Raw genomic sequence first — 12,166 nt, forward strand, 5'->3', positions numbered from 1 at the left:
AGCTTGCCAGGCCGCCCACCCTTAATGTGATGGTAATTTTACGACACCCAGATTAGGGGAGAGCGTGCATCTTTAGATAAGCCTTAGCGAGAGATCAAGCCTCAAAGGATAAGATTGCATTGTCAAGGTTCAAGGTGTTTGGTGACAAAGCGCGGAACAGGCGCGTTGGTTTTGGAATATTTGAACACATTCAAACACCGACACATCGGAAACGATTCTAACTGCTAGGTAGGACCTAAAAGTGAAACCATCGACCTATCCCACGGTACGTGCAAGACACATGCGACACCATGGTTCGACATTTGCACAACATTGCAATTACGCGCCCGTCCCAATCAATCCAGCCCACGTGTTTCGGTGTATCTCCTCGACGCTGATGACAGGAATCGCAACCGGCACGTCGCTCATTACCGGCAACCTTTAACCCCGTGGTGGCTTCCACAACGCCTTCAATCTCGAAGGCGATGGCCTTCAGCTAATTTGGTCCCTACAGCTGGAGCCTCACAGCGTCGAAACAACACACATTCGCATTCATCATCGTCCGTGTCCGATTGCGCCATCCGCGCACATTGCGTACATTGCGCACTGCAGCCACCCTCGTGGAAAGGAACTCATGCTCATCTAATCTCGGCTTCAAACGGCTCCAAACGCCGATCGGTTGCAGCAGATTGCGCCCTCAATTATGCACCGAGGAGGATGCTCCGAAGCAAACGAATCGCAAAGCTTCACCATCCTTTCATAAAGACCATGCTGACCCACTTTAATCACTGCCAAACTTCCATTATTCATCTCCGGCCCGCAGCTAATTGGTTTGTTTCAGTATCACATAAGCGATCGGTTCGGATGGATATCATTCTTTCTGGTGGAGTCGTCGAGCTCCCAATCACTCCTATCTCGCTCTGCTTGCACCTACTTTGGCGCACGAATGTCGCAAACAAAAATCGACCAACCAGATTCGCTCCCGATACAAATCTTTATCCCATTCACGATCATAATTGGTCCTAAACAGGGCAAGGCAATTGTTACGGCCTGCCAGGCACACGACTTTCCTTTCCGAAACGACCCAAACGTGAGCTGTTTTCCATATTCCTTCCCCATCGTCGCCGATCAGTGGGACAACGACAATAGAGCGCAGTAGCAGTAGCAGCTCCAAAACCGATCAAAACCCCTTGGGGGGACGAGCTCCCACGAGGAAAAGCTCAGCGCTGTGTTGTGCTTCCTGCTTGGGAAAATAAATCGTGTGTGCAATGTCTCGCTCTCTCCGTCTCACTTACCTTTTCTATGTGCATTGCAATCCGCGGCTGGTTGTTGTTTTTTGTTTTGTTTGTGAAAGGAGTAAAATCTTTAACACCTCGCCTCGATCCCGTGCGCACAAACGAAACGAAATGGCTCGTATGGATGATGCAATACGGGAAATTTGTGCACGATCATGTAAACAACCACGCTCTAGGCTCCCGTTTCCCACTTTGCAAGCGCTGAGGCGGAGGCAGACAGACACGAGGGACGAAACAATGCAAACACATACATCACCAGCTTCGGTTTCGTACCAATTTTCGTTTATTGACATTTAAATAATCACGCTTACACGGGGAGGGGGTTGTACACATATCATTTACAAAAGCTCAACCAGGGGAAAAACACACCATGTACAAGAGAAGCGTAAAAGAAAAGAAGCCACACAGATGGCGCCACTAGATAAGGGTGCAACCGATCTACATTCGCGAATGGTAAACGTTTTTCTTTGCGCGCGCGCAAAGATCACTGTGTCGTACATCAGGTGGACGTTAATTGTATAATCATGTAGCGCCGAGTTGATTCAGTGACACGAAATTACAACCTCCGCACCGGCAGCATGTGTATGTTTATCTACCTCCCATCGGGATCCATTGAAATGAGGGATCTCTTTGCTGAGGATCGTTCGGGTTAAAGATCAGCGCCTCCGTTACAGGCAGCGCCGGAGCTAGCAACAACTTTATCAATAACTAGCAGCGCGATACGTTGCGATACGATCCTACTACACTGTCAACAGGCTGTTGGTGCGCTTTTCCCCCCACACCAAACGCTACACATGACCGGTCTTCTTGAGGGTGGCTCGCAAGTACTCATCCAAACACCTTCTTTTTTTTCCTGTACACGAAGAAAAACTGTGGTGAAAACGATTTATGAAGGGTTGTCGTGGTTGTCAGGCGGCTTAAAACCACCGCGCAAAAACGAGAGACGCACCAAAGTTACGTAAACGCGACTAAACGACAAACACAAAAACCCTTTCGTTGAAGGGCTGGTGAGATTTGCTCCTTTAGACGAGACCATCCTCAGCCCAGACGATAAACGAAGACCACCGATAGACGATAAAGTAGTTGATCAGCAGTGTTGGGGGGTTTAGTAGACGAGACAGACTGAGGCGCACAGGATCGCCACACGACAGGAAGATGTGCAACGGTGCAGCAAATTGAAATGGTGTGGTGAGTGTAAAACCGCACGCAAGTAATGAAGATGATCCCGAGAAGAAGATCGTTAGTGGCTTTCGGCACTCGTTTGTAAACGCGTCTTGCATGCTCAGGCAGAAGATCATCAGCGTAAGTAAGCGAGAAACCCACCGCTCCCGCACATAACAATTGCATTTGCGTGCAGTGAGCCGGATTTTGGAACTTGGAAATTGGAAGGTGATTAAGATAAATTAATGTTCACCCCCTAAACGCAGTGAACATCAGCACGCGCATGAACCGAGGCGGCAATAGGTTCGGACGGGATCGCATCTGTCAAAGCACCGTTTATGGTGCGTGCTTTTTTGTTTTTGTTTTGAGTAACGAGCACAATACTCGATCGTTTTCTCGAATGCAATAATGAATAAACTCTCCAAATCTAATCCAACTGTTGGGTGCAACCAGCTGTACCTCCCCTTTTTTGGCGCAGGCCAAACGATTATCGGAATGCCCGGAGGCACTAAAGTTTTTTGGCTAAAATGCAATTAGGAAATAACGATCATGTGGCGCACGCGCACCTACTCCGCTGTGGCACACGCTACGCCGTGCTGCACTATCTGATGCCGCACCATTCATAGAGACGAGATGCAGAGATCTATCGCGGTGAGGAAATCGGTCATTTTTCCTCATCTCATCGCTTACCGGAGAGGCTCGGAGAGCTGCAGACTGCAGCTTGGCCGTGGGAGAGATACCAAGGGAACGGGCACAGCTGTGGCATGGAATGCGCTTTGCAATGCGCTAGAAATGGAAAAACGAATCGTTTTTCGTGGTTTTTAGGTGAGACCTCGCCGCCCAAAACCCGGGAAGCTCTGGTGAAGCAGGTGGAGGTAGTTTTGCTGATGCATATTAGACGTGCGCTAGAGGTGGGTTTGGCCTGAGGTTTAGGCAGGGTACTTGGTAGATGCAGACACAACACCCCCCAGACCGCTTTGAATTCGTTCGTTATGGAAAATAATATTGAATGCCCGCTCCGGCTCTCACCCCCAAATGGCGCATTTGACTTAATTGGGACTCCGGCAACAATGCACCAAACAATTGCCAACAGTTTTGTGGTCGGTTAGCTGGTCGGTCGGCATCGTCGGTCGACGCGGTACGATCAAAGTATTGCGCGATGAGGCAAAGGCGCAACCGAAAATACTAAAACCAATGCTCGCCCCCTTTCTGGGGTCTGGAGTGTGTTTTGATAAGAACGGCCCACCACAACAGTAACCACTTTTGGCGAAGGTCTTGCTTTTTTTGTGTTAGTGTCTGTACGAGGCACCCGCAAGCCCGCCATCCACCGATGAATGTAAAGCGTCTTTACGACTTATTAAGATATTTCATGTAAAATAGCTCTTCCAAAGGAATGTGGCGCTCGTCAGCGTCGGTCAGTTGCAGTTAAACGGGGCCACATTTTACGCATTAATGAAAACGATGATAAATCATTGCGCACTGGTAGTAGTAAAAGACCCAGGCCGATGGTTGCAAATGACCAGGGGGACTGCAAAAAAAACTGCAAAACGATCGCGCTTTCGGAACAATGAGGTTCGTCGCTTGCCACCTTGAATTGTGAGTTAAATCAATATTTACATTCAGCGCACTCCAGCGGCCCAAGCAATCCAATAAAAGAGAGCTGCCCCCACGGTCAATTGGCAAGAAGAATCGGACGCATTTTTACGCACTTCTGCTGAATTGGGTGGCATGATTTGGCAACCGATCACAGCTCACCGCCGTGATCTGCAAAGCGCTGTTGTGCTGCAATTATGAAGGAATGGCCGGTGAATAAACAAGTCAACGCTGCAAAACGAAACATATTCATTAAAAAAAATCAAGGGGGATTTTATTAATATACACACTATTGCAATAAATAGCCACGCTGTACGCAGGGGAAGCCTTCGGACTGGGAGTGACACGGAAAGCAAACCGTGTCGTCCGTTTGATCACGACCTAGAGGGACTGTCAACCGAATTTCGAATTTAACAAACAAAACATCGTCATTATGGCGTTGCGGCAACAAAAAACACGGTTCTCTAAGATCGGCATTGCGGGATGTCCACTAGCTAACTGGGCCTTCCTCTCTTCTTCCTGCATCACTCCCCCGGGTATCCTCACCACCACCTTTCCCTAGGGAAACGGCACCGCTGGAACCTTATAATGATACCCGTCAGCTTCGAGCGTGTGTGACGGTGGGACGGAAGAGCCCGCCGGTACGGTGAGCCCATTTTCCGGCGCCTCGTAGTTGTAGCCATCGTTCGGGTCAGCTATCCGGGACTGGATCTCCGTCTCGTCGGCGCTCGATTCCGAGACCAGTGTCGTCGTTTCGCCGGAAGAAAGCGCCGGCCGGTACGTGGTGATGATCGTATCGTTCTGGACGGCCACGATCGTTGTCGTTGGGGTGAGTAGATCGATCAGGGATGGGCCTGTCGTTGCCTCCGGTTGTTGCTCTGGTTCGCTACGTTCCGTTGGTTCCACGGCTGGGAGATCGGTCGCCGCTTGCGATGGGACGACCGTTGTAACGGAGGATGAGAACGATGGGACGGTTGTGACTTCGCTTGTCGTTGCGGGTTCGTCGTCTACTCGCAGCTCGGGCACAAAATCGGCCTGCCCAGCAACCTGATTCGTTTCCTGCATCTGATTGATCATTTCAATCACGGACGAAGCGTCATCAACCGGTGCAACCGTTTCGTCGGTGAATAGTGGCACACTGCTGCTCGGTGAGCTGGCTGCCGTCGTTGTCTGTCCTTCGGTCGTCGTCGACTGTTCGGGCTGCTCCTCCCGTACCTGACTGTCTGCTTCTGGCTGGACGGGAGCAGCTGTTGTCGTAGAGTCGAAGGATTGAACCACCACAGTCGTCGTAGAGCTGCTTCCCTCGCTACTTCCCGTGGTCGTGGAGGTAGTATCACTATCGTCCGAATCGGATCCAGTCCTCACAATGATCTGGAAGCCATTCATCTCACTGTCCGGTGGAAGATACTCCGGCGCAGAGGTAGAGGGGATCTCCGTCGAGGTAGTCTGTTGCGTCACGACAGTAGACACCGAGCCCGATGCATCGGGATAAACGGACGCTTCCGGCAGCTTGCTGTACGGTGGTTGAGTTTCCGTCTGGACCTGGTACGTAGTGGTGCTGCTTGGGCTCGTCGGATAGGTCGAAGGTTCGGTTTGTGGTGGCTGTTGCGTTGTGGACGGTGTGCTGCTCGGCTCCTTCGGCACCACCAGCTCGGGCAGCGGCTTGGGCGGAAGATACTCCAGCGAGTTCTTTGCGGTCGTGGTCGTCGTCGGTACGGTGGTCGTGGCGAGCTGATTGATGTCACTGGGCTCACCGATCACTTCGTTGATGTTGGTCGGCAGCATTACCTCGGGCTTCTTGTACCCGTAGCCTTCGTCTTCGTCGAACAGTTGCTCCGTTGTGGAAGGGCCATTTGTCTGGGGTGCAGGGGTCGTGGTAGTCGGTGCCGGAGTAGTTGTTGTAGTAGTCGTTGTAGTAGTGGTCGTTGTAGAAGTTGTAGTCGACGGAGAGCTAGACGGTGCGACCTGATCAACGTTCGACGACTCTTGACCATCCTCTGGGGGCAGATATTCCGGTGCTTGGGTCGACACCGGGTTGACTAGGTTCGAGTCCGGATGGACGTCGAGCGGAAAGTCTGGCTTTTGGTAGTCATACCCGACGCGTTCCTCCAGCCGCTTGAACGGTGAAGGTTGGTTTTCTTGCAGCGGCAGCAAGCTGATCTGCGGTATGAAGGCTTCCACTGCTGCTGCTGCGTCACCTGACTTAATTTCCGTCGCAACGGCCCCATTGCCAGTGACGGACACCGAGGTACCGATGAAGCTTTGGCGCTTCTGCTTGTCAGCACCCGTGCGCTTCAGCAGATGCGACACGTCCGGCCGGGCAAGGCCACTGGTCACCAGACAGCCGGTGAGTATGAGAAGTTTCCACATCTGGAAAATAGAACGAACGAGCGAAGGAGAGGTATAAGTAGAAGAAAAACCCGTTCCAAACAACCCCGGTCGTTGTGTCCACATCATGGATTAGATTTATCACACTCAATTGTACTCCGCACAGTTGTGTTGTGTGCAATTGTGCAAGCACAAGCGGTCCTCCATTCACCGACACTTTCTGTGACTTTCTGTGTCGCCAATCGATCGTTGAGCCTGGGCTGCGTAGTTGTGTGCAGATGGAATCTTCTCCAATAAAACCAAATTCAACATGTTTTATTTTTGCGTGCAGCATCGAGCCTTTCACCACAATTAACAAACTCATCTTCAGCCGCTCGATACACGCGCCAGACATCACCCACCGAAAACCCGAATTCAGACCCATGCGAGTTCAGAGCGGGCATTATGCAAAACCCACCACAAACAAGTCGCCGTTCGGCACTGCCACCTATACGAAAGGCATTGCGGTTTTTTTGTGTTGTGTTGTGTTGTTGCCGAATGCAAAACACACATCACCTCTGGATAAACTGGCGTGAACTCGCACCCCACCCCCGAACCCGTGTGCTTCTTCTCCCGAGCTCCAATAAAGATCACCAGAAGATGGGACGGCGACAGGTTGGTTGGGTCGAATCGAATTAATCCCATGACGCCACTACACACCAACGGCTCCAATCTTTACCCGGCTGATCAGACGCCCGACAGACAGCCAGCTTCAGCAGAAGACACACTTACGATGCACGATGATGACGATGGCGACGAAGTGCTCTCCAGAAGTACCACCAGAAGGCCTGTTCACCTACATGAGGTAAGCGGTAACAGTAGGACCAACTGATTGACTGACTGACTCACTGACATACTCACACACACACATCGAACCGATTGGCCGATATGTGAATTAGCATCATCCACCCCAAAAGCTCATCCGCGAAAGTGAAAACCACATAATGAGCACCACCAAAAAGTAGGTTTCTAAAACGGTTTCCTTTCCCGCCATCTCCAACGGCTCACGCAGTGGGATCTTCCCTTCCCGACTGCGTTGCATAATGGACAGGAGATCTGCAAGCGGGAGGTCCAATAACAACATAATGCACTAGCCGGGCGTTATTTGCCGGATCTTTCAAAAGCCCCGCTTGTTAAGCTTTTGCCGATGCGTTTTCGGCCGGATTTAGCCGATCAATCTCAATCGGCTCGATCGTTCTGATCGCTGCGGGCCACAATTTGTAGCCACAAGGCACAAGTATTTTGCCAGTGCGAACCAATTTCAATCTCAACTCAACCCAATACGGGGGGCCCACCTCTTGCTCTCGATCGCATCCGATCCAACTGTTACGGGACCAGCGGTGTGAGATAAAACCGAGCTGACCTTTACCGTATCGATCGGCTGCGCATCACTAATTTAGGTTGCCATTTTTGCACCGAAGTCGGTCAGCTTTGGCATCGATTTCCTTGCGATGATACCCCAATACTCGTAACGGAACAGAATGTCATACGCAACTGATCGCTTGTAGAGGGTTTTTGCCGTTCGATGCGTTGATGCACTGTACCGGCGGGGACGTCTGTTTAGCCTTGTCCAATACCGATCGGCCAATGTCCGAAGTAGACCGTTCGAAATAATAATGTCATTACCTCGGCACATAGACACACACAAAAAAACGTTAGGCCCGAAACTCAAGATTAATGGACAAACATGATTTAATTACTACCAAAGAGGAGACCTTCTTGGAGGAGCAAACTGTAACATTCCCGCTCAGAATTGAGTGATGGTCTCGCTTCATTATCTCGCTAATTGCTACCAGAAGCTGAACGAAGGCGATGAGCTTTTTGGGGGGGGGGGGGGGGGGGCTTGGACCACAAGTTGAAACCCCTAACCATGATTACATAGCGATCTCAAGGGCGCATTGCTCTGCGCTGTGCGCGATCACGATCGATTAATATCTTTATTAGTATCGTAACTTGTTTTCCCTCTGTGTGAATCGCAATTTCATCAGACGTTCAAGATCCCAGACCTTTCAGCTGTCACAGCTGGCCCACAGCCCCCAGGGAGCAGTGCAATTCCCAAAGAATTGTGAAGAAGTGCATCCAATTAGTGTGTGTGCGCTGTCCCGAATTTTGATTAATCTTGATGCAAACGCCTCGACGAAGTTTGGTTTTATGTAACCTTTTTCCGTATTGCTTTCCCCGCATTGGCGCCCTAAACCATCATCACGCCCGCACTAATCGACAGAACAATGCCCTCTGAAGGGGCCCGCTTCGATTCGTGCAATCACCCAACTGGAGGAGGAGCATCGGGAGAGAACAACAACAACAAAAAATTGGTAAAGCACCCAGATGGACGCAGATGGACAGACGGGCAGGGCAGCGAACAAATCGTGTGTCCGATCGCTCCCAATCGGTAGAAAAAGGGAAGGTGACGAGATCAGTGGGCCACAAAAAAGGCCAATAACTACAACAAAAAACCATAGCCTTTCGCTCCGAGAGACCACCGGCGATCCAGCCAGATCGTGGTCTAAATGGGAAAATTCCCATTCCCTGGGTTCGGTCAAAAAACGGTCATTCACGCACATTAGCTTCATCCCACCCGCCGCAATGTCCGCCGCAATGAGGGCGTCACAGTTTTCCCTTTCACTGGTCGGCTGAGGCGCGCGTGTGCATCAAAGAGCGTTAGAAGCTCCCAGCCAGATGCGGCCAAAGATGGATGCGATGCGCTTGTTTCAGGTTCCTCCCGAAACGGGTCAACATCACTCGTCACATCACATAATCATCATTACCAAACTAAAGTGTGTACATCTTTTCTTCTTCTTCTTTTTCTTCTCCCTTCTTGTCTTGCATCTATGGGAAGAAGGAAAGCCAACAAAAACACGATCGAGTAGTGCCATAAATATCACCCGCGAGCAGAGCCAGAAAGGAGTAACGATCGCGGTGCACCGTATCGATTACATTACGGAAGATCGGAATGATCGATCGGATTCGTCCCAGAACAATCGGTCGCAAAGGTCTCGAGGGATCCTCGCTCGTTTGCGGATGCCTCCCGTCAGGGTCGGGACGGAACTGGCTTTGTGCATGGATTGCATAACGGCTGAAACGATCGCGCACCTCGGTTGATCTTTCGGTTCGAGTACTTTCGCCGGGTGGAACTGTCGTCGTTGTCCACGATTTTTGCAGCATTTGGCGGAGGCGAATAACAACAACAATAAAGGGGGCTTTGGCAAGACGGGGATTGCTTTCTATTCGTACAAATAGCCGGCCTAATCCTTCATCCAGAGCTTCAAAAGAGCTTCACTGTCGCGGAAGTAGAAAAAGAACACTCACCATGCTTTTGTTCACGACGCTCTTTGTTTAGCTTGCAAAAACGCTCCAGAATAGTAAGTCTTGGCAAGCGGGAAGGAGTGTCCTAAACTATTATCCACCTTTTATGCACACAGTTCGGTTCACTGATCGCTTCAAGAGATCGTTCCACAATTAACACACTTCACTCATCACAATGCACACCAATGTATTCTCACGATCACTCTTCTGCTCGGTCGGTTTCTAGGGCGAGATAAATGGAGAAAAGAATTACGTTAAAATCTATAATCAAATTACGAATAATCAAAACTACATCAGCAATAAACGACTAACGTTGCCGTGACAGGAACTGGCCGAGAAGATGGTCCGACGGCGTGACTAGCACGAATGAAGCGCAGGACTCATCAATCGACTAGCTTTATATGAGCTTTTTTGGGGTGGCAGACGACGAACCCCACGCTGCTGCTACTACTACCGTGTGCCCGAGTCCGTGGCTCGCTTCACTCTCGCTCTCTGTCGCTCCCTTCTCCCCGCATGGGAAATGCTGGCACTATATAGTGGTGTACACTCCTGCCGAAAACTGAGATGCTTCCCCCATTGGGAACGCGAGAAAAGCTCCTTAAGGAGGGAGGTGGGTAGGTGGGTGCACACGCTCGCCGTTAGTTAGTGGTTGTTGTTGTTCTGCAGCGCATAGTGCACGAATCTGCCGGGGCCAGGCCCCAGCCCCACAACAGCAGCAACAACTACCAAATGGAAGGGGCTGAAGATCGAGCTGGCTTTACTCGGGAGGGAGCCGAACACAGATCAAGCGTCGCGAGTAGTCGCGGCACACGCACAGTACGCTGCTTTAGGCACTCGGCTTAGGCTCAGCTCGAGCTCGGAGGCGATGAAAATTACGATAGTGTGTTCCTTCCCCCTCACCGTATGACCCGAAGATCAATCAATGTAAATCCTCCGTCTGGGGACGGTTTGATTACGTTTTTATTTTTTCGTTTTCTTGTACGACTTATCAACGTCACGAGTGGACACTTTGGGAAGGATTACTTACCGTCATACCATCGTAAAACAGCGAAGCAGCGAGAGTAATTATCATACCACAGTCCTTCTCCACAATCAGCTCGTGCCCGTTTCAGGATGGCCACTCCTGAACTCGCCCTTAAAAACAAAAACAGCCCACAATGGGTCCGTCCGTGTGCCGAACTCGCAAAGCCAAAATGTCAAACTTTAGCATTTGATGGCGCTTCGGCGACACATGGCGACACACAAGAGCGACCGGAGCGTCTTCCTCGAGTCTTCCACAGCAAAACAAACATTGCGCCGCATTCCGCCGGGAGCGGCGCAACGAAACCGCAAGTGATAACTGCGAGTGTGCTTGAACGCGGAAAAACTAATCGTGCTTCGCGCAACGCGAAAAACCTGCCCTAGCGCATTCCAATTCAGCAGCACGCATCCGAAACCCGTGGTTTTTTTTATGATACAGAAGCACAGGTGGGTTATAGAGGCGCCAAAGCAGACGTTTGGCAGTAATCACCGGCAAAACGAGAGAAGACACTTTGCCGTGTGTGACTAAATCAACGTTTTGCCTTTAATTTGCCTTTAAAAATCTGCTCTTAAAACAAGTGGCACGCATGAAAATGGATGAAAAGTGCAACAAAGTCTTCACTTTTAACAAAGGGCCATCGGGGTTTATCGTAGCAGGCTGCCCTTCAGCACGGTTCCATAGTGTAGCGGTTATCACGTCTGCTTTACACGCAGAAGGTCTCCAGTTCGATCCTGGATGGAACCAATTCCAAAACTTTTTATTTAAACAAAAGTAATGTACAAAAATGCGTCCTTGCTCTTCCTCCACCACCAAATGCCCTTTTCTTTCTCTTATTTTGATACTAAACCAACGCATCCATTAATTAATTACGCTCTTCCGGGACTGTGCGCTCGTCTCTTATGGGGCATAGAAGTCTCTAAACAATCTAAACCCAAAAAAGCGCGCATCAATATTAGTCTTCATAATTGCCCAAGCTTCCTGTTTGAGCGCTCCCAAATACCACCGATGACGCACAGAATCTCCAACGATGACGCGCCGAGAATCGCGTGAGCCAAGAATCAGTCTGTGTGTTGATTGATCTATATTTGCCCAGCAAACGGTGTAGCTCTTTCAAATTGAAGGTTTATTGTTCCCCGTTAAACAGTCGCGCGTAAATGCAATCGAGCAGTCGCGTTACGGAACGGAACACACGTCCCCCGCCCGATGCAGCTATGTGCAATCGAGCCCCCCGATCGCCCCCCTAACCTATCCGTAACCTTTTCCCTTTTTCGGGACACTCACAGGCATCATCTTTCTACGAATGGCGGCACATTTTTGCGGTCTCCATGCGGTCTCGCGCGTTTATGTGCCGTACGCATGCAAAGCTTGCTTTCTTCAACCTCATTTCCCGGGTATGTCCTGGTCCTTGGGGGGTGTTCCGTAAGGGTTTTTTTGTGTGTGATCG

The 12,166-nt window shown here is 50.4% G+C and overlaps 1 protein-coding gene and 1 non-coding gene across 2 annotated transcripts; one reads left to right on the forward strand and one right to left on the reverse strand.

Annotated features, from left to right (window-relative positions):
* Window positions 1-4,276: 4,276 nt before the first annotated feature.
* On the reverse strand, window positions 4,277-10,098 carry LOC3290357 (uncharacterized). The gene is made up of 3 exons (XM_564869.4): window positions 10,014-10,098; window positions 9,705-9,923; window positions 4,277-6,398 (listed from the first exon to the last, which is right to left on the reverse strand). Exons 2-3 carry the CDS (start codon window positions 9,705-9,707, stop codon window positions 4,587-4,589), a joined length of 1,815 nt encoding a protein of 604 aa, XP_564869.4. The 5' UTR covers window positions 9,708-9,923; window positions 10,014-10,098; the 3' UTR covers window positions 4,277-4,586.
* A 1,295-nt stretch (window positions 10,099-11,393) lies between these two features.
* Trnav-uac (transfer RNA valine (anticodon UAC)) lies at window positions 11,394-11,466 on the forward strand. Its single transcript has one exon. It is a non-coding gene; the product is annotated as a tRNA-Val (tRNA).
* The last annotated feature ends 700 nt before the right edge of the window (window positions 11,467-12,166 follow it).

This window comes from Anopheles gambiae, chromosome 2, assembly GCF_943734735.2.
Source record: "Anopheles gambiae chromosome 2, idAnoGambNW_F1_1, whole genome shotgun sequence".
NCBI classification, from domain to species: Eukaryota; Metazoa; Arthropoda; class Insecta; order Diptera; family Culicidae; genus Anopheles; species Anopheles gambiae.